This window comes from Chenopodium quinoa, unplaced genomic scaffold (assembly GCF_001683475.1).
Source record: "Chenopodium quinoa cultivar QQ74 unplaced genomic scaffold, ASM168347v1, whole genome shotgun sequence".
NCBI classification, from domain to species: domain Eukaryota; kingdom Viridiplantae; phylum Streptophyta; class Magnoliopsida; order Caryophyllales; family Amaranthaceae; genus Chenopodium; species Chenopodium quinoa.
The window spans coordinates 2,543,477-2,565,916 of record NW_018744080.1 but is presented as its reverse complement, the minus strand read 5'-3'; the positions used below and the strand labels follow the sequence as shown (position 1 = coordinate 2,565,916).

At 35.1% G+C, this 22,440-nt stretch overlaps 1 protein-coding gene and 1 long non-coding RNA gene across 3 annotated transcripts; both read left to right on the top strand.

Moving 5' to 3' along the window:
• Nucleotides 1-323: 323 nt before the first annotated feature.
• LOC110691647 (cytochrome P450 81D11-like) lies at nucleotides 324-4,138 on the top strand. The gene is made up of 2 exons (XM_021868599.1): nucleotides 324-1,721; nucleotides 2,899-4,138. The coding sequence occupies exons 1-2, from the start codon at nucleotides 861-863 to the stop codon at nucleotides 3,496-3,498; spliced, it is 1,461 nt and encodes a 486-aa protein (XP_021724291.1). The 5' UTR covers nucleotides 324-860; the 3' UTR covers nucleotides 3,499-4,138.
• A 3,293-nt stretch (nucleotides 4,139-7,431) lies between these two features.
• Nucleotides 7,432-9,881, top strand: LOC110691474. Of its 2 annotated transcripts, XR_002505300.1 has the most exons (3): nucleotides 7,432-8,401; nucleotides 8,498-8,550; nucleotides 9,394-9,881. It is a non-coding gene; the product is annotated as an uncharacterized LOC110691474 (long non-coding RNA). The 2 variants fall into 2 exon arrangements; XR_002505301.1 differs by lacking the exon at nucleotides 8,498-8,550.
• Nucleotides 9,882-22,440: the final 12,559 nt, after the last annotated feature.

Below are 22,440 nucleotides of genomic sequence, written 5' to 3'. Positions count from 1 at the left end.
TGAATTTTTAGTTTCCATTTTTCCAATTAAAATTTGTTTTTTTACCACCTGTTGTAAAAAACCCCACGAAATTTTTGAATTTTTCGAATTTCGTGTCAAACACATTTTAATTAGGGATTTTGGGGGGTATTTTGGCCCTTTGTTTCCAAATTTAAGGTCAGCATTCCCAAAATATGATAAAAAATGCCTCGTTTAGCGTGTTTTAAAATACCTCAATTTGAGTGAAACACGCAAAACGAGGCATTTTCGATCATTTTTTGTCAATTCTGACATCAAATTGGATCTAATGGACCAAAATGCCCCCTAAACCTATGAAGAAATTGTTTTGCGCTCAAAATTCGAATTTTTTTTTAAACTGTTAAGACTTAACGGTTTTCTTGACAGTAGGGGTAAAATAAAAGTTTTAGAAGTTTTGGTGGTAAAAAATAATTTTTTGATTTTTTTTTTTTTTTTTGTGTGGTAAAAGTCAAAATATGAAAAAATTAAATGTTTATCAATTTGGGAAATTTATGATATTCAGTTTTATGATTCCTCAATAAATGTTTACTACATTTCAAAAATAATCAATTAAGGATATAATCTCATCTTACCCTTTTTTAAGCTTAAATATCTTCCTTTCATGTTATGAATCTTTAATTTCCTAAAAAATATTGTATTATTATTATTTCCTTAACTGCCACAAGCTTATAGGCCACATGTCTCACATGCATTGTCATCATCTTTGACCAGTACCTAAGACCACATATTTTTTATGGCCTAATGTCTTAACCTTTTGCCCTTTTGATTATATATACTCTCTTTCACTTTCAAATAAAACGACATCCTTATCACAAACACCCATATTCATACAACAAAAATCCATGGAAATGGAGAAAATGTACCTGTTCCCATCTCTCTTTGTAATAATAGTCTTCCTTTACAAAATCATTTGGCCCTCTAAAGCAAACATGAACCTCCCACCAAGTCCACCATCAATTCCTATATGGGGCCACCTACACCTACTCAAGCCCCCTTTCCACAAAACACTCCTTACCCTCTCTGAACGTTACGGCCCAATCTTCTCTCTGCGTTTGGGCTTCCAGCCCCTTTTAGTAATCTCTTCTCCATCGGCTGTTGAGGAATGCCTCAACAAAAACGACATCGTATTTGCTGACCGACCTAACTTCATTGTTGGTAAGATTTTAGGCTACAACTTTTCGATCCTCATATGGTCCCCGTATGGGGACCATTGGAGAAATCTCCGACGTGTTGGGGCCACAACTATGTTTTCCTTTCGTAAGGTTAATGAAGCAAGCCCCAGCCGAAAAATTGAGATCCATAACATGATCTTAGAGATTCTAACCAAGTCCGAGGGTGGGACCAAAAAAGTGAACTTAAATAAAATTTTTGATATGGTGGCACATAGCTTTGTGATGAGGGTAATAAATGGGAAGCCATGGGATAACATGGATTTGACACCCCCTAGTTCCATGACAATGTGTGATTACTTTCCCATCTTGAAGTGGGTAGGTTTTGGATGGATAAGTGAGAGAAAATTGAAAAAGCTTTGGAAGAAGAGGGATGAATATTTACAAAATTTGCTTGATGAATGTAGAGAAGGTTTAAGAAGATCATCTTGTAATGAGGAAGTTGCGACAAAAACTTTGATTGAACAATTGCTAGACATGCAAGAAGCTAAACCTAATTGCTACACCGATGAATTTATTAAAAGTTTCATTTTGGTAAGTTTCCTGCCTTTGCCTCCAGAAAAATACAATGTGTGAATTTCTCGAAATTTTAGTTAATTTTGACAATTCAACTTTGATAACATACTTCAATAATTTCAATTTTAGATATTAGTATTGATAATCAATTAATAAAATTATGATGAAAAATATACAATAATGCTATGTTCCATTCAAATATGGAAGTTGATATTTTCTTATTTTTTATTATCAAATCACCTATCTTATTCGATCAAATAAGATTAATCTAAAAAAAAATATCCAAATATATTTCTGCTTACATACATGAATCATAACATAGAATCAAAGGAAAGTTCATAATTAATAAATAACATATATATAATTTAAATTCACATTAAAACTTAATAATTAAAGTTTAATAATTAAACTTGATAAAGGTCGCAATATGTTAAAAAAATTAAATAAAAAGTTGATACAAATTTTATGTGGTCAGTGAAGTGGTGAATAAGAATAATGAAATGGCAAGTAAAAAAACATAAATTAATGGAATGATAATATTATTCTTTAGAAAACTAGAAACTCTTTAAACTACTAGAATATTTTTAGGATTAAAAACAATATAACAAAAGGTTTTACCTTAATAATTTGCCATAATTTTTATAGAAATTGTAGTAAATGCAGCAATTAATTGTAAGGAAAAAATTTGACTATGTTGGTTGTTTTAAGTAACCTTTATTTTTATTATTGCTGAAATTTAGGTTCACAACAAATCAAAATCATCATTATCACAAAAAGGGATAACCAATGGCTCATTACAAGAAACGGACTTGCGTTAATATAAAGTAAAATTTGTGAGGGGATCATAATATTTAATGAAATATAGACTTCTCAAACAACTATCATAAGTATCCCACATTAGTTTTTCATAATAAAATGAGACAGTTCAATATTTTTTAATAATTAGAAGATACTTATTTTGTTGTCACATGATTTTGTGGTGAAACCTTTGACCGGCAAAGTGAACTATCATCCCCAAACAACTATGTATCTCATACCCCTAATATTAAAATTGATAAATGTGGTGATGTCATACTATATATGAATTAATACAAAGTAGGAATTAATACAAAGTAGGAATTAATAGAATTTCCTTTTATTATAATAAATGGAGGGGATGCAACTAATAAATGCCATATGATTATCTATACATCAGATGCAACTATTAGCAGGATCGGAAACTACAACTCAAACCTTGGATTGGGCAATGTCAAACCTCATAGACAACCCCAAAATCATCGCAAAAGCAAGGGAAGAAATTGATCTACTTGTAGGTAAAGGAAGACTCGTAGATGAATCCGATGTGCCAAAATTGAACTACATAAGTTGGATAATGTATGAGACTATAAGACTTTTCCCACCAGCACCACTTCTATTCCCACATTACTCATCCAAAGACTGCATTATTGGAGGGTTCCATGTAAAAAAAGGCACTATGCTCTATGTCAATGCTTGGGCAATACAAAGGGACCCTAACCTATGGGATGAGCCAAATGTGTTTAAGCCGGAGAGGTTTGCGTATGAGACCGAAGGGTACAAATTTTTCCCCTTTGGGATTGGCAGGAGGTCTTGCCCCGGCAACGCCTTTGCTATTAGGAACATCACTTTGGCTTTGGCTACTCTTATCCAATGTTTTGATTGGGATGTACCTGTGAAAGGTGGTGGCAATATTGGTCCTAAGGAAAAGCCTTTAGAGGCAATTTTCCACCTTAGGTCTTCAATGGTGGATGTCGTTGCCCAACTCAAAGTTAATTAAATATGTTTTAGTTGAAAGCTATTAAAATTAAGGGGGTGGTTTTTAAATTTGAATGTAGGATCTATTTATGTTTTATCTTTTATTATTATTTTTATATGTTCTTGTGTACCCTTAATTTAAATAGCGAACTAAGAGTTTTATTATTCTTACCTCTATTACTCCAAAAAAAAATTTCTCTATTATTATGCACCATTAAATATTCATCTCTATTATATAAGACAAGAGAGGAGTTGTGGTGTTTATCTAAAAAGACTTTAATACCCCTCTTGACTATCTAAAAAAACACTAATGCCCCTCTTGTCTTACACTACAATATTGAAAAATAAGTGGAAAAAAAATCCTCCATAATCTTCTACTTTCACAAATTTACAATCAAGTAACTTTCTAAATCAAATATATACTTCGTTATTTATGATGTTTTAATCAGTGATTTGTAATGAATCAATTCCCTTATCACCCCCGCCCTTGTGGCTCTTTAAACACCAAAAAAAAAATCCCTTATCAATTAACTCAAAATATTCCCAATCACAACAAGATTTTTAATTCATCTATTTTCTCTGCTACAAATCAGTAATTGCCTAAATGATTTCTATAAAATAATCTATTAATCTAATTGTACGTTCACTCATTTGATGTACTACCTCCGTTAAATGTAATGTGCAACTTTGGGGTATTATTTGCGAGATATAAAATATTTCAAATTTGCACATAACATTTAACAGAGGTTGTATAAACTAGTTTTTAGGCACGGACGATACCTTGTGTTACTACATTATTTTCATGATAAAAATCTCTATTAATATTAAATTTAATAGATTGGCATGTAAAAAATAATAGCTTACTGCTGGCTAGTACCTTAAACTTTAAGCTTAAGGATATGGGTTCAAATCTTGTAAGAACCATATTTTTTAAATAAAGTGTGAAATCGAATCAAATGAGAGAGTGCCACATGGCTTAACCTTACGGGTGTAGTAAAATGAGGAGAGCGCCATCTGGCACCTATATCTATAATCGATCTATCTATCTATAATCTATACTATATACTAAAATAATCACCATAGTTATCCCTAAATGACACTTGTCGCATTCATAACAAAAATTTTCCAGCCACTTTATTTATTTATTTCTTTAAAAAATAGAATGAAAAAAAGAAAAAGTTACTGGATAAAAACTTACAATAATTTATAAAAATATTTTAAATTATATATTTAATATGTATCTTGCTAACGAACGCCCCCGGGGCATTGGATAAACATTTAAAATCTTACCTAAAGTGGTATTAATTTGGGAAAGCATGACAAAATCATGCGTCGATTAATGTTAATTTTAATTTAATCATTCTACTTTTAACTAGCTTATCCAACGCCCTCGGGGCGTTCATTAGCCTTTTCCATTTAATATTTAACAATAGAGTTTTAAGGGTGGACATTAAATGAATTTAAATAAATAAAAAATTATATAAGTCATCTCATTTAAACTTATTTCAATTCATTTAATTGACTTTTTTATTTTTCTTTGTTTATAAGTAGTGTATTACTATAAATCTGTGCATTGCACGGGGAAAAAAACTAGTTAATACTAAAATAACAACCGTTGATATCATCTTTTTTTTTTTAAATTGTACACATGTCAGCTTCCCTTCAATTTTTTCCCTCTCAAACTTTTTTTCTCTTCCAATTTTCTTCACTTTATTAATATTAATATATATATATATATATTTATTTATTTATTTTAGAAAAGCTAATATTAACTACAAAATACTTTTATATAATACATTAAGTATATTCCCTCCAAAAAAAATGTTACATATAGATTATCTTAAAGAGAGCAAATGTTAACCATGCTTTTATGTGATTACTCCTTCTAATTACAAATTCACTAAATTCTGTTGTAGACATAAATTTTCTTTTGATAAAATTATTTTAATTTTTGCATTTTTATTTATGTTAATACAAAGATTTTAAATATTTTTATTAGTGATAATATGATTTGATAATGTAAACGATTATAGAGTATTTTTAGGGTAATGCTACATGCAGCCATAAGGGTTGCATATAAGAATTTAACATACTTCCTTTTGTAGTATTAAGTTGAGAATTTATCGATAAATCGGTGTAATAAATGTTTATTTATTGTCTATTCTTTCCGCTTTTAGCTCCTTATATGCAGCCCTTAGGGTCGCATACATCTTTTTTCTTATTTTTATAATATTCGTGCTTCGCACGGGATATTATTGTGTAATGCACGTAGTATAGATATATCCACCTTATCTTTTTTCTTTTTTACTTTTATTATCTTGCACATTATTTTTATCCTTAATAAGGAATTGATCAGATATTATTGATTTTTTAAAATTGTATTTAGAGAGCCATTAGGGCGGGATTGAGAATTGAACCCACTATCTCCTAGCATCGGGTGAGAATTTCTAACCACTTGAGTTACCCCTCACCCTAAGATATTATTGTTGGTTACATTAATTGAATAGCTACTAGTTACATATGTACTCTATAATAATTGAATCTACGCATTTTGGTAACAATCTTCTATATCTATACTAATATATTACAAGGCGTTTCTAACAACGTCCACGTGTCACGTAAGCTCCTCTCACTACGCCACGTCATACATTCAAGTAATCATAATGCCACGTGGCTTTTTTTTCATTGATTTACATTACATGTCATGCACTCATAATAATTATAAAAAAAAGTTCTCCACAAGATTTGAACTCACAACTTTAATTTAAGAACTAAATGTCTTACCACCAAGCTACGTGATTCTTTATGTAATCTTTTGAATACAAAATATTAATATGTAGCAAATGACAATATGAATAACAAATTTAATTACAAGAAAATAAAATCATAAATTACAATGTATATTAATGATCAGTTAGTTCATGCATTAACCCGGGACATCGCCCGGGTCCAAAAACTAGTTATCTATGATTGGTTGGTTTACTTTATATTATCTATTTTTTTAGATTAAACTTTTCAACATATTCGAGTATCTTTAAGCTTTATTCATCATAATTCATTGATTTTTTAAATTTAAATATTATTAAAATTTATTATTTAAATTTTTTATCAATGTGTAATGCACGTATCACATACTATAAAAGCTAGTATTAAACTAAGTAGAAAAGGGTTAATAAGGTTGCATTCTTTTCTCAAAAAAAATAATCTCTACGTTACTAAGTTTAATTTAAATTTCTTTCAAAAAAAAAAGTTTAATTTAAATTGGGAAAAAAGACTATCCACATATTTGAACAGATCCAATATGTTCGGTGAGGTCCAACTTATTTTAATTAGTTTTAATAAATCCTAATAAGTTTTAATTAAATTTAATAAGCTCGACTTAGTTTTAATTAAATCTAATAAGCTCGAGTTAGTTTTAATTGAATCTATAATCTCTAATAAATAAATAATTACATTGAATTTTATATATTATGATTTATAGTAACCGTCATAAGTATATTAGTATTACTATTTAGAGAAGGTATTACGTTAGTCCACTGAGGAAGTTAGTCCGAATTGACGAAATACGGATTTTTGATATCCTCAAGTGGCGGGATGATATCCTCTATTGACTGGATGAAATCCTCTATTAGCTATTTGATATCCTTTATTGGTTGGATGATATTTCTAAAGCTTGGATGATATCCTCTATTGGCTAGATGATATATCCTCTATTAGCTGGATGATACTTCCTCCGTTCTTTTTTACTTGAGCCGCTTTGATTTTTATACTATTCACTACTCCTCCTTTGACCGTCTTTTGTGAATAATATGTAAGGAAAAACATATTCATGAAAGAACTTTTTGAATTCGTCTCAATAAATACTATCATAATATATAACATTTATGATTTTTACCTATGGAGAATTGAAGTTATTGATCGTTAAAGTTTTGCATTGGCAAACGTGATAAAAGAAACAAGTCAAGTAAAAAAAAAACAGAGGAAGTATAATTTATCTAATAGGAGATAGCATCCAATCATGATATAATATAGATAATAAAGGAAATCATCAAGCCACACTACTACAAAAACACCCTACGGAGTCGCCCTTTTAAAGTCGCCTCAAATTGATATGTGATACGTAAGGTTTTAGAGTCGCTTCATACAAAGCATGTGACACATAAAAGGCATCTAAAAATAAATTGAAAGTCATAAACGTCACCTACACTATAATAGGCGACACGTTACCTATACGCATCCCGTCTTTCATCATGTGTGACTCATAAAGTATTACTTTACGAGTCGCCTATAGTCTTGTATTATTACAGGCGACACCTTTGCCCATTTTTTATTGACAGCAAGCAAAAACCCTAGAAACCTCATTCATTCCCTTATCTTTTTTGTCCCTCTCTCATCGGCTCCTTCATTCATTCCCTTAGTCTTTTTGTTCCTTCCTCTCTTCGCCTCTTACCTTACTCCTCCATACTCAACATTGTTCGCGACACTCTCATCTCCATCTTCTTCCTAGAGTCTCTACTCTCCAACATTCAAGATCTGCTCAAGATCTGAATATTTCCCCCATTTCATCACCAAACTCACTTCAATTACGGCTCAAAAACCTAATATTTTCCCCAAAAGTTCATCAACAATTTCCAGATTCTGCACATTTGTAGCGAATCAATCTTCATCTTCAATCAATCAGACAAATTGATAAGATAAGCAATCATCAATGGGAACAACGACATTGATAGTAGGATTAATCAGAAAGCTAAAGAAGGTTCTAGAATCTCGACTCGATTCTCCGAAACTTGTCACTTCTCTCTCCACACTTATACATTCTACTCTGACAACTCTCCTCAGGCGCGTCGTAACCTCGGATCTACCATTAAGAAGCGCATCTTTCTGTCAATCATGACTTTCTCAGCGCTTCCGATGTGTCGCAGCAGGTCCGTTCTTTGTCAATTTCTCTCAATTAGGAATTGTGATGTTGTTTGTATGAGATTATGAAGATTAATTTTTGGTTTTTTTTATTGATTTTTTAGGCATTAGATCAATTTGAAGAGGAGGTTAATGCAATTGTAGAATGTTGTGATAGGTAATTATAGCATATATTGTTCAATTTTGGCGTACAAATTGCTATGGTTTTCGATGATGTTATGGGGTCAAACACGGGTTTTATATGATGTGATGGTTAATAAGTTGTTTTTGTTGAATTAGAATTGTTATGACTATTGGAAATAGTGCACGAAATTGATTCATATCATTAGAATGCAGAATTCTCATTAGAATTGTTATGAATATTGGAAATGACAATATACTCTTAGGAAAGTATTTTGATTTAGTATATGTGAAGGAGTATCTCTCTGTTCCTTGAAGTAGTATATTCTGCAAACATTGTCTTAGAAATTGCCTCATATAGCTGTATGATGTATGCTTATGTTTTTTTAATGATGCTTGGCATGAAGGAATTCAAGTTTTCAACATTGAATACTTGATCTAGAAGATCATGCTCTCTAGGGTCTCTGTATGGGCAAAGGCTGCTTAATTTTTTAATTATCTTGAATAGATAAAGTGACAAACACTTCGTATAGAAGATTATGCTCTCTACGGTTTATTATTTAATTATCTATGTCGCAAGAAAACTACAATTTTTTTGTGGCTTGTGACTAGTGATAAGCCTGCTTCATTGTACATTACTCTATTTTGACATTAAAATGAAGCTTAATTCTATAGTGTTATGACAGCTTATTGTGACATACAATTTAGAGAATATGAGTCCTAATTTTGTATGGTGATAGCTATGCTCTTATTCCTCCATAAAGATGAAAATTCATGGCTTTTTACCTTAAAGTGATTGTTGTTATTGATCATAAAATGCTAAGATTAGATATATACTAATTTGACTTGTTTCTAAGATGCCTAATGTTTCTCTTTAAAGGTTGAGGATGTTAGTTTGAAATTCAAAGAGATGCATGAAAACATGGGTCTTGCACTTTTGCCTGGATCATATGAGAATCTCATAAAAAACTGTCTTGACTCCACTAAGGTACGCACAAACCATAGAGTACTGAGATGGTTCTTCTTATAGTATATTTGTCCTGATGCACTCAATGCCATATGTCATGCTTGTGAGGAGAGCTGTGAATTTATATTAGTATGCTTTGTTTCAAGTCGTAGTTCTTATGCTAGCTATGGTCATTTCATTTAATTCATTGCTAAGTTTATGTAAAGTAATGTAATGGTTGGATCTCTTAATGATATTGTTGTAGTACAGAGAGGTTTTTGTGATGCTGACCTTATCATTTTGATTGTTAAACTCATGGTGAAATGTAGTGTGGAAGCATGTTATAATGTTTGGAGGATCATCTGTGGGTTTTAATGATATGTTTTTGGTAATTTAAAGCACTGCTATGATTGTATCTTAAATGCCATTACTTTATTTATTTGTTTAGGAGTAATGAAGTCTTATCATTAAAGGTATAATGGGTACAATTCTCCCTACAATCGTTAGTGCATGATGGTCAAGGCTTATTGTCACTTATCTTTTTTATTATATGTTGTCTATGTTTATGTTTATATTTCTAATGTTATTTTTATAGAAGTTTTGCCATAAATGTTTTCAAAAGCCTATTAGTTCAAATGGTAGAACAATGTGCTATTGCACATAGATGTAGGTTCAAGTCCTACATAGGTTTTAATTATACTGGCAAGTGTGAATTCAATGAGGAAAAAGAAAAAAAAAATTGTATTTTAGGTATCGCTATTGAAGAATTATACTTTTCAAAAAATCACTTTACGCATCGCCTCATAAAAAGAAGGGGACTCATAAAATATACCTAATGCGTCGCCTATAATGAAAAAGGCGACTCATAAGCCAACCTAACGCGTCACTTGTAATGAAAAATGTGACTCATAAACCAACTTAACACGTCACCTGTAATGAGAAAGGCAACTCATAAACCAACCTAATGCGTCACCTGTAATGAAATAGGCGACTCACAAACCAACCTAATGCGTCAGGCCATAGGCGACACGTAAGGGGGGTACCTATTGTGTCGGTGCCTGTAGTGTCGCCCTTGAAGCGATGTGTAAGATGGTTTAGAGGCGACTCGATAGGGGTTTTTTGTAGTAGTGCCAATAAAGGATAACATAGACACAATCATAAATGATATCATATAGCCAATAGAAGATATCATCCAGCCATTATATCATATAGCCAATAGAGGATATCATCCAACGAATATAGGATATCATCCAGCCAATAGAAATATCATCTAGCCAGTAGAAGATATGTACAAATTATTAGAAAATATAAATTATTTGATGGAGGATATGTATAACTTGTTCGAGGATATGTATAACAATAGCGAAACCTATATTGAAGATCTCGTACTAAAGGTCATGGTTATAACATAACTTGCTCGTTTCTCAACCAAAATACATGCATATATTATCAAAATGCTAACAATTCAACGTATAATCATTTAGGACAATCAATTTCAACAATTATACATCACATAAGAAAGCCCAAATTCGATTTTTTGGGCATTTTTCGAAAAATCTGAGAATCTCAAGCAATTAAACTTTCTCTCTCTTCCGCCATGGGTGACCTCGCTTCTCTCCTTCGCCATAACCACCAGGAACTTGTCGTCGGGTGGAAACTTGTTTCTCATCGCTAGAAGATGACAATGATACCTTCTCGATTGACGAAACCTTGCCGCACCCAATACTTTGTTCTATTTTTATTATGTTTCATATTTAATGATACTTCCTCCGTCCCTAAATTACATTTCTACTTCTCTCTACTATGTGAAGAATAAATGCTAGAAGTTGAAATGTAATGTAGGCACGGAGGAAGTAATTAATTTGGACAATTTAATGATGACTCGTTGATCATAATTGACTAATAACTAATTTTACAACCTAAGATTAGGAATGGAATCATATTAGTCACGATTTTTATTTGTATTAAATTACAATAAAAAACTATAGCTGTTAACTTTTTATTAGTAAGTTAAATATATATATGTTTTCTTAAAACTCTCTAGTGAGAGAAAGTAGTTAGTGAGAGAAACTCTCAAAGTCTTCTAGTTCTTAAGTGTGTCGAGTCCTCTCTCTTTTTAAGTTTAAAGCCATAGTGTTCCAACTCCTTGTCTCTTTGTGTAACTTTCTACAAAGATGTCTCGCTACCTCCATCCTAATACCTTTGTGTATCCTCACTATATTGGTAAAAACTTTGAACCTCTTCCAATTATAGAAGAAGAAGCTCCTATTAACTAGGATGGCTGTGTTATTGGTCGTGCGTGGGATGACAGGGATTTCTCCTTCTCATTATACCAACGCTTAGTGGCTCGGTTTTGGCATCTGCGAGGTTCGGTGACGGTGTTTAATTATGGTAAAGACCTTATTTTCAGTTGTGAATCTACTGAAGATGCTAATGAATTAGATGCTAGAGGGTGGGTCCATTTTAAAGGAATCATGATTGTGTTACAGCGCCTTCGAGAACATGTAGTTCCTATGAATCTTCATCTTCATCTTACTGAGCTGTGGGTGAGCGTGGTGGGCCTTCCTTTTCGTTATTCCACTCCTTAAGTGGCGGCGGTTGTATTAGCTCAAGTGGGTGACGTAACAAACGTGGACGAATCTAATGGTCAGTTTCCTATTCCTGATCCTAGAGTTAAAATATCAGTTGATCTTTCGTTGCCTTTGATTGCTGGTTGTTATTTCCCCACGTACGACAATCATGTCACGTGGGTTAGATTTCAATACGAGGGTATTTTTAGATTCTGTAGAAAGTGTGGATTTGCCGGACATGGTTCTACCTCGTGCGCAAAAGACTATAATAAAATATAGGGTCCTTTGGAACGTCGTTATCGTCAAATCCATGATAAAGGTGAGCATGTGCTCTTTGGCCTAATAGACCTAGACTTGTATTCGGATTCTCTTCGAGGGATTTGTCCTTCCCCGGAATCAAGGACTACAGAACTTTGGTTTGGTGTTCATGATGATGATGACCCATCGGAATATGGTGCAGATTCTCATCCTTCAGACTATGATGATTCTGGGACACGTCTGCTAGGGGTCTCCTTATTAGACTCGCCATCTGAATCTTCAGGAGGTTCGGGCTCTTCAAGGTCGGTGGCTAGTATTCCAGGACTATTTCCGCCTCCATCACCAAGTGCTTTCCGCTCTGTTGATAATGAAGTCTTAAGTATGGATTTGGGGCCTAATCGTGTGATTAAGGAGCAATTGGAGATTGTTAATCATGAAGAAAAGAGGGCGCCACGTGATGGACATGCAACTCCTTATAATGCACCTTGGCAATACATGGGAGGATGGCAAAATGAAGATACATGTGTTAATGGATGGAGCCGCCAACATTCTTCGGTAACCGGTGGAGCTTTGCAGAGGTTTTTGGGAACATCTGTAAGGAATAGGGACCCATACCGCCAGGTTTTTTCTCGTCCTCATCTAGAGCATAGATCGACTCAAGATTCTGAAAGGAGCCAAAATACTAGCACGTGGGGTTTGCACTCTCGAGTTGTGTCTTCTGAAGTTATGGGTAATATTAATTCAACTCCTCAGTTGGGCCGGCCCAACAACGATTTGCAAGGTAGTCCAAGTTATCATGTTTCATCTCCAGTGGGTCAGCACAAATCTAATTTGGGCCTTTCTTATGATATGGATCATTTTTCCCATATCTCTCTAATGGATCAAGTTGTCCCTGATATGGGCTTATTTGAGGCCAGTTTTTCTCCTCCTCCCTTGGGTCCTTCGGGCCTATTCTTTGAGGATCCTTTTGGAGCAGGGCCTAGTAATTGGATGGGGGAAGAATTCACTCCACCATCTCCCAATCCATCTCTTTCTCGCTCCTTTCCAGTGACTCTTTCAACAAATTCAGGGTATGCGGCAGATTCGTCTTCTAGGTTGTTCTCTTTTTCATCGAATTTTCAATCTGATGAGTCTTCATCACCTTCTCAATCTTCTATTCCTGATGAGGTGGGTTCTATGGATCACTCTTCTATTCCTGATGAGGTGGGTTCTTTGGCCCACTCTCTAATTTCAGATGAAGCGGTCCCTATGGATTACTCATCGGCAAGTTCTGACTCTCCGATTGGCCCAACGTCTCCAACTGTCTCCTCCTCGGCGACTTTGACTTCTATGACTGCTCGTGCATTAGATGAGTCACTGCGATCTACAGGGAATGCTGTGCGCCGATCCTGTTCGCCAATTAAGAAGAAGGTGATTAAATGGGTGCGCTAGGTTACTTTAGTGTGTCCGGCGAAAAGAGCTGCTTCTGCGGTGGTGCCATCGGCGCCTCCTCTCCCACCCTCCGAAGTGGGCAATGTGTGCTCTTCTGGGTTTTTGCCGTGTGTTCTGCCGTTTAAGAAACGTAAGGGTCTCGATGGATCGGATTCTACTGGCAGCTCTTCTAATGTGGGTTCGGGGGCTCCCCCTCCTGAGCCACCAAGGTCGGAATGAGATTCGGAGCATGGAACTATAGGGGTATTGGACAAGTGGACTCCCCTAAGGTTCCATACATACTGTCTTTAGTCCGCTCTTACGGTCTGGATGTTGTTTTTTTTTGGAAACCATGCTTCCTGTAGATAAAGTTATACAAAGCGTAGCATCTATTCCTATTTTGGGTAGTTGTGGTTTAGATGCAGTAGGTTTAAGTTGTGGGTTGGTAGTTTTTTGGCTTGCACCGTTGTTGGTGGTTCCAATGTACATATCTCCAAACTTAGTAGCTTGTAAAATTTCTGTTGGAAATGAAATAAAATATGTAGTGTTTGTGTACGGTGCGCCTCGTTTGGCTGATAGATTGGACGTTTGGACTTCACTTTCTAACTTTGTTAGATTTCACCCTAATGTATTGTTGATTGGAGACTTTAATCAGGTTGAATACCTGTCTAATAAAATTGGGGGATTCGAAACTATTCATGGCAGACTTGATTTTATTAACTGGCGGTTGAATTGGGACTTATTGATGTTCCTTTTATTGGTCCTCGGTTTACTTGGACTAATGGTCTTATTGAGTCGGACCCAACCTTTGAGCGTTTACATCGGGCTTATGCAACTTTAGATTGGTTTCTTTGTTACCTAGATTTAAATGTGTCACATCAGCCAATTTTATTCTCGGACCATGCAGCTATTATTTTCTCAGATACTATGGGCAAGTCCCAGACTCGTAGGACATACAAAATAGAGAATTGGTGTTTGACTGCTAAGGAAGTGTCTGAACTTATTACTTTCCATCTGCGTTGGTTTTTTTCAGGGTTCTCCTCAGTTTACTCTGTCAAGAAGGTTAGCTATCATCAGAGATAGACTTTGCCATTGGTGTTTATCTCACAGGACGTCTTGGGGAATTAACTGGTGAGCCTTTTGTTAAGAGGTCTCTGCTTGTTCTCAGGGGTTGCAAACTCCACTGGCATGTCAGTTGTTTATTAATACCCGTAATGAGAAGGTGGAGGAAGCTCATACTACTTTTTTGTACTGGCGTCAGCGTGCCAAAATCTAATGGGATACTATTGGTGAATCAGGCTCAAAACTGCTTTTTTCAGTAGTCCAAGCTAGGAGTCATCGGAACTTGATTCACAGTCTGAAGGATTCTTCAGGGGTTTGGGTCTCGGATATGATAGGTATCCGTTCTATGATCTTGAAGTTTTATGCAGATCTTTATACCCCTGCTCCGAATCCAGCCAGGTTCCCTGATATTCAGTGGGATACGTTAGATATTCCAGCTCTTTCTTCAGAGCAGCGGGAGAGTTTGATGCATCCTTTTTCCGCTCAAGAAATTCAAGGAGCGTTTTTTAAGACCCACCGGTCTCATATAGGACAACATGTTGTCTCGGATGTTCAGTATTTTTTCGCGCATGGGTATATGTTAAAGGACTGGAATAGGACTTTCCTGGTTTTGCTCCCGAAGGTTTCACATCCGAAATTTGTTTCTCAGTTCTGCCCGATTGGTTTATGCAATGTGATGTATAAATGCATAGCCAAATTCATTACAAGTCGTCTTCGGCTGGTTCTCCCTTCTTTGATCTCGGGTTTCCATAATGCTTTTGTGCCGGGTCGATTAATGTCAGATAATGCATTAATAGCTCATGAATTACTCTCAAGCTTGTAAGACCTTTTTTGCTGCCCTCAAGCTTGATATGAATAAAGCTTATGATACAGTGCGATGGGATTTTCTTTTTCAGGTGCTTCGTGCTTTTGGGTTTCCAGCATATTGGGTTCATATCATCGAGCAATGTGTGACCACGGTCTCTTATCAGGTCTTGGTTAATGGTTCCTTGACCCTATCTTTGATTTCGCAGTGTGGTCTTCGACAGGGGATCCTTTATCCCCATATCTTTTTGTACTTTGTATTGAGGTGCTTTCTGCAATGCTTCGCCGAGCAGAACAATTGTAGTTGATTTCCGACATTCAGATAGCTAGAGGGTGCCCCTCTATCTCTCACCTGTTTTTCGCTGATGATTCCCTGTTGTTTTTCAAGGTTTCGCCGTAAGCTTGTGACAATGTCATGGGACTTCTGCACTCTTTCTGTGAAAATTCGGGTCAAATGATTAATTTGCAAAAATCCTTTATCAAATTTAGTCCGAACACACCTCAGGACTATCGAGATTTCTTATCCCGAAGCTTGTGCTTAAAGGCAGTCCCATCCTTGGGTAGTTATTTGGGCTTACCCGTGGATTTAGGAAGAAGTAAGGTTTCAAACTTCAGGTTCTTGATTGATAAGGTGGCTTCTCGGTTGGCCTCCTTTGCTTCGCTTCATCTGTCGGCGGCGGCTAAGTTGGTTATTATCAATTCTATTTTGGTCGCCTCCTTTAATCATGTCCTCTCGGTGTTTAAAGTCCCTTCTACGATTTGTGACCATATTGATAGCATGTTGGCCCGTTTTTGGTGACACTCTTCGGATTCTTCTAAGGGTCTGGCATTGCGGTCGGCTTCGTTGCTCCAGTTACCTAAGGGTATGGGAGGTCTAGGGGTGCGGAATATTGGTTGTTTTAACTCAGCGCTGCTAGCCAAGCAGAGTTGGCGGATGATTCACCACCCCCAGTTACTGGTCTCCCGACTCCTGTTTGCTAAGTACCCTTCCCTATGAGCTACTCCAAGGATTGTGGTTGGTCGTCCGTCTTGGGGTTGTCTGGAATTCAAGAGGGGTTAGCAACGTTAACTTCTGGTTCCATGTGGAAGGTTGGGAATGGATCTCAGGTTAGGATTATGAGGGATATATGGGTGCCCGGAGGGCCGATCTCCTTTAGGGAGGGTATTTACGAGTCGAATCTTCTGACTCATATTTCTTCTCTTATTGATCCGCGTTCACACGCGTGGGACTCCTTGATAGTCCATCGATTATTTGATGCTCCTACAGCTAGGAGGATCCTTGCCATTGACAGACCTCATCAATCTATGGATGATTTTATTTATTGGAAGTATACCAAAGATGGAGGATTCTCTGCTAAATCTGCTTATACATCTTTGGTTTTGTCAAGAGGGCACCGGACGGGTACGGACCTTATCCTTCCTCAATGGTGGCGCAGATTTTGAGGCCTTCCTCTTCTTCCACGATGGAAGATATTCGGATGGAAACTTCTTCATAATGCCCTCCCAGTTGCTTTCGTTTTGCGCCAATGAGGCCTGTCGGTTAATCCCTTGTGTTCCTTTTGTCACCAAGAGGAGGAAACGGCTAGTCATCTTTTCTGTGACTGTCCAGTTGCTAGCCACATTTTGGTTTGTGGTCCTTTGGGGTTCCAGCACATCCACTTGGCTGACCGCCCGTTTATTCGGTGGCTGGTTGAGAAAATTTTGGTTTATCATGCTTCTAAAGACATGAACAACTTGGTGGCTTTGTTTTCTCATCTCTAGGCGATTTGGCTTTCTCGGAATTATTGCAGATTCCGTCAGCAGAGTATGTCCCTCGGGGGGATATTGAGTCTTGCGTCTACTTGGGACTCCCGCTGCAAATCGGCTCAACAGTTCTTATCTTCAATTGTGGCGCACTACTCCACTCCGAATCTTCCTATTTGGTCTTCTACTTCTTATTGGCTCATTGGGGAATCCTTTGTGCAGTTGGATTTATGCCTGGTGATAGATGGTGCTTGGTCCAGCTCAGATAATGCAGCTAGGATTGGTTGGTTCTTTAGGGCAATAGATTCCCCTTGGTGGGGGGACTCGAGCTGCGTATGCTTCCTCAGCCATTCATGCAGAATTGTTGGCTTGCTTTTGGGGTTTGCGGGCTGCGATTAAGAGGGGTTATCGATGGATTCTCATGTATTCAGACTGTGCTTCCTCAGGGTCGTCCGAATATTTATTTGGTTTGGATAGTGAGGGATCTGTTGTCACTGCTGGATTCTGTAGACTCTTGTAGGATAGTGAAGGTGCCTAGGAGTTGGGTTTACCCGGCACATTGGTTGGCTGGGAAGGCTAGGCGTCGGGAATTTCTTTTTTGGTCCTTTTAGTGGTTTGCTTTATTTGTTAGTACTCACTGTGAAAAAAAAAACTTGTTATTAGTATCCCGTTTGTTTGGTTAACTTGTTATTAGTATCCCCTGTATTATTACTTAATTTGTGGTTTATCATCATCACAAGTAGCGCTGGCCACAGGCTCGTCACAAGAAGCAAACATGACTCACATATTTATGCGTTGAAAATGTGATGAAAATGTGATGAATATCAAGTATTTAACTTTTTATAAATTGAATACCTTTGTCTCTTGAAAATATATATTTCCAAAAATAACTTGCTCTGTTATTTTAACTTTTTTTTTTAAAAAAAGGAATAAATGCATTAGATCAAGGAAAAATTGTAAATACCAACCTTCAAATCACTTAAAATTGATTTTACCACTCTCGTTTTGTTTATTTTAAATAATCACCCTTAAAGAAAAAAAAAATAGAAATAAACTCATCACCTCTTAACTAAAAGTTATTGAATTTCTTGCCAAAACTTGGTCTTTGGGGTCACTTTGGTCGTTAGGACCTGATTTGAGGTTAAAACACCCCAAAAAAAAAAAGTATAAGAGATGCTTAATTTTGAGAATTCCATATAAACCAAGCTAATTTTCAACATGCAAAACGAGGAACTTTTAATATATTTTTTTTTCAATTTGACCTCAGATTGAATTTAAAGGGCAAAACGACCCTTAAAACCTTAATAGGCCAAATTTGGCTAAAATCAATATTTTCCTACTTTATAAAAGTAGAAGATAACTCTTAGGAATAGTGTGCTACCAACTATACCCTCAGAAATATGTACAAAAATGTGTATTTACTTTTTTACCCTCATTAATATATATATGTTTGCTCTCATTATTATATCTAATGTATTTTTTTCATTAAACATAGTATCTATTAATTCAAAGTTTTTTTTCCACAAAAACTTGTAATGCCTTTTTTTAATATAAAAATTACCTTCATATGTTATTCTTGTTATATAAAAAGAACAAAAAAAAATTGAATTTACGAAGAGAATGTTTATTACCAAGAGACTGTTTATTTTTACTCCTCGTGGTTGCTCTTCTTATTTACAATCCACTAGGTGAAAATAGTGCTTTGGCAACGGTTCAAACCCGGTTTAAGGCACCGGTTTGAACCGCTGCCTATGTGGGGGGTGCCAAAAACCCACTTTTTAGCACCGGTTCAAAACCGGTGCCATATGCCCAATTTATTTTGGTGGTAACTATTTTAGGCACCTGTTGGTGCCTAATCGGTGCCTATTCACCAAATAATTTTTTTTTTTGTTTTTTTCCCAATTTTCGTGCAATAATATTTTAAAAAAAAACCTGTTTCCAGCAATAATAATAACCTGTAATTCCAACAATTATATTAAATATAATAATTAATAATATTATTATTATAATAACTAATAATAATAATAATATTAATTATTACAATAAGATACAAAAATAATATTAAAAACAAGAATTCAGTTATATATATATATAGATATAAATATTCCCAAACGCAATACAAAAAAAAAGTTGTTTACATATACAAATAATAGTAAGTAAATATATAATGAATAATAAGTTATATAGTTCAAAAGTTAACATAAATAATTTACAATTACAATGCCATTTACATGTTGAAGGTGATAAAAGACGCCAACATGTCACAAACTTTATTAAGCTCCTTGATTGTCAACGGACCATCCTTTTGGACCTTGCAAAACTTGAAATACAAAAACATTATGTTAAAATTAATTAATTAGGCAAAACAATATGTATTTTATCAAATATTACCTATATGACTTCTATGTAGCCCATTTCCTACATTACTTATCAAATGAACTATTTCTTTCTCATAACATGTCAATGTTGGGTAGTTGTATGTGTGTAAGCCCTAAAATGTATAGGAGAACATTTTATTAAGGTTTATGACGCTTTTTACTCAAAATGGCCCGAATATGGCCTATATGACTTCTATTCAGCCCATTTTCTACCTTTCTTGTGAAATGGTCTTTTTGTTTCTCATAATATGTCATTGTTGGGTAATATTAGGTGTCTAAGGCTAGAAATTACACATCAATATAGCATTTCAATAAGTTTAACAACACATTTTACTCAACACGGCCCAAATAGGGCCTATATGACTTCTATGTAGCCCATTTCCTACATTACTTATCGAATGAACTATTTCTTTCTCATAACATGTCAATGTTGGGTAGTTGTATATGTGTAAGCCCTAAAATTGTATAGGAGAGCATTTTATTAAGGTTTATGACGCTTTTTACTAAAAATGGCCCGAAAATGGCCTATATGACTTTACTTTGCCCATTTCCTACATTTCTTATTAAATGAACTTTATTTATCTCATAACATGTCAATATTATCTAGTTATAGGTTTATAAGGAAAGAAATCACATCAAAAGAGTATATTAACACAAAATGACCCAAATATGGCCCATATGACTTCTATTCAGCCTATTTTCTACCTTTCTTGTGAAATGGCCTTTTTGTTTCTCATAACATGTCATTGTTGGGTAATATTTGGTGTCTAAGGCTAGAAATCACATCACTATAGCATTTCAATAAGTTTAACAACACATTTTACTCAACATGGCCCAAATAGGGCCTATATGACTTCTATGTAGCCCATTTGCTACATTACTTATCAAATGAACTATTTCTTTCTCATAACATGTCAATGTTGGGTAGTTGTATGTGTGTAATCCCTAAAATTGTATTGGAGAGTATTTTATTAAGGTTTATGACGCTTTTTACTAAAAATGGCCCGAAAATGGCCTATATGACTTTACTTTGCCCATTTCCTACATTTCTTATTAAATGAACTTTATTTATCTCATAACATGTCAATATTATCTAGTTATAGGTGTATAAGGAAAGAAATCACATCAAAAGAGCATATTAACACAAAATGGCCCAAATATGGCCCATATGACTTCTATTCAGCTCATTTTCTACCTTTCTTGTGAAATGACCTTTTTGTTTCTCATAACATGCCATTGTTGGGTAATATTAGGTGTCTACGGCTAGAAATCACATCAATATAGCATTTCAATAAGTTTTAGGACTTACCTCATCAAGCTGTTGAGTGTCCGTACAATGAGTCACAATGTCAAGCATGAATCTCATCACATACAAAGCACAATCAAGTCCATTCTCTTGTTGTGCGCACTAGCATATGACAAACAAATCACATCAGTGAAACATGCAAAGAAAATGAGCAAATATTTACTAACATAGATTTTCAAGATAATCACAATATCATGTAACTTACCAACGCTGACTTCCATGTTGAACCCTTTGGAGCACGACAATGTAGCTTCTTCATAACACTGTAGTAAAAAAAAGTACATTCAAATTTGATTAGTCGTATGATTACTAAATTAGTTATTATTAGCAATAATCATCACTAGGTTGCTATATATATTTTTACTTTTGCAATATAGACTTCACGAGCCACTCCGATGATCGAGCTGAATCAAGGTGATAAACTGTGTTAGTGGAATTACAAATCACCATGAGGCTCCAATGCTCCCTACATAAGTTCACAATAGACAAGCAAATTAATATTTAGGAGTCAACATATAATGAGGCCAAATCGATTGAATTTGACATGGTTAGACTTACTCTCTATAAAATGGGGCGAATATGAACTTGACTCCCGCACGCACTGATTACCTGATACTCTGTTCAACATAGTACAACACATCATGAGGGTTGCCTATGATTCTAGTAGTGGATAACTGTTCGGGGCATAACCACCCAACTTTACAAGGAGAATCAGTGTCAGTTAAGTGCTCCTGTAGTGCTCTGCGTGCATGAACATTGAATAATTAATCAGATGTAGGATAATCACCATCAATTTGAATAACTTGAAAAAAGTATAGATTATGTGGGCATTGAAGTACCTCATGAATGTTTGAATGAGGGAAATGTTAAGCTTTGCACCACGTAGAAATTCCTTCACATCTTCTTTGCTGATCCATGCAACTGCATCCTCATCATAGTGGAACATTGCCTTAGGAAGTGCAACTTCCATGGGATTGACCAAATGACAAGCACGGTTGTGAAGAAAGGTCATGTCAGTAGAGAGCGGTTGAAGAACAATGTCTTCAACAAGTGGAGTAGGTGGCATGGGTGAACCTTTCGAAGAGTGCAACTTCGACGCTTGTTCACTCTTGGACCGTTGTTCACTACCCTTCTTCTTAGGTTGATCAATTCTTTTAGGCTTCTCCACCCTCTTTCTCTTTGAAGTTTTGCTTCCATGCGAAATCTGAAATAGTTTGAGAAAGAATATAAGTTTATAAGTTGAGAAATGAAGAAAATGGCTTTATTTTGATGAAATGGGCCCAAAAACTTTAGAACTTTGCTTCTTTTATGTAATTTCAACACACAATCACTAATAAATATGTAATTATGATATGGTTTGAGAATGTATAAGTTTATTAGTTGAGAAATGAAGAAAATAGTCAAGTGAGTAGCCATTTCGGCTCAAAATGACTTTATTTTGATGAAATGC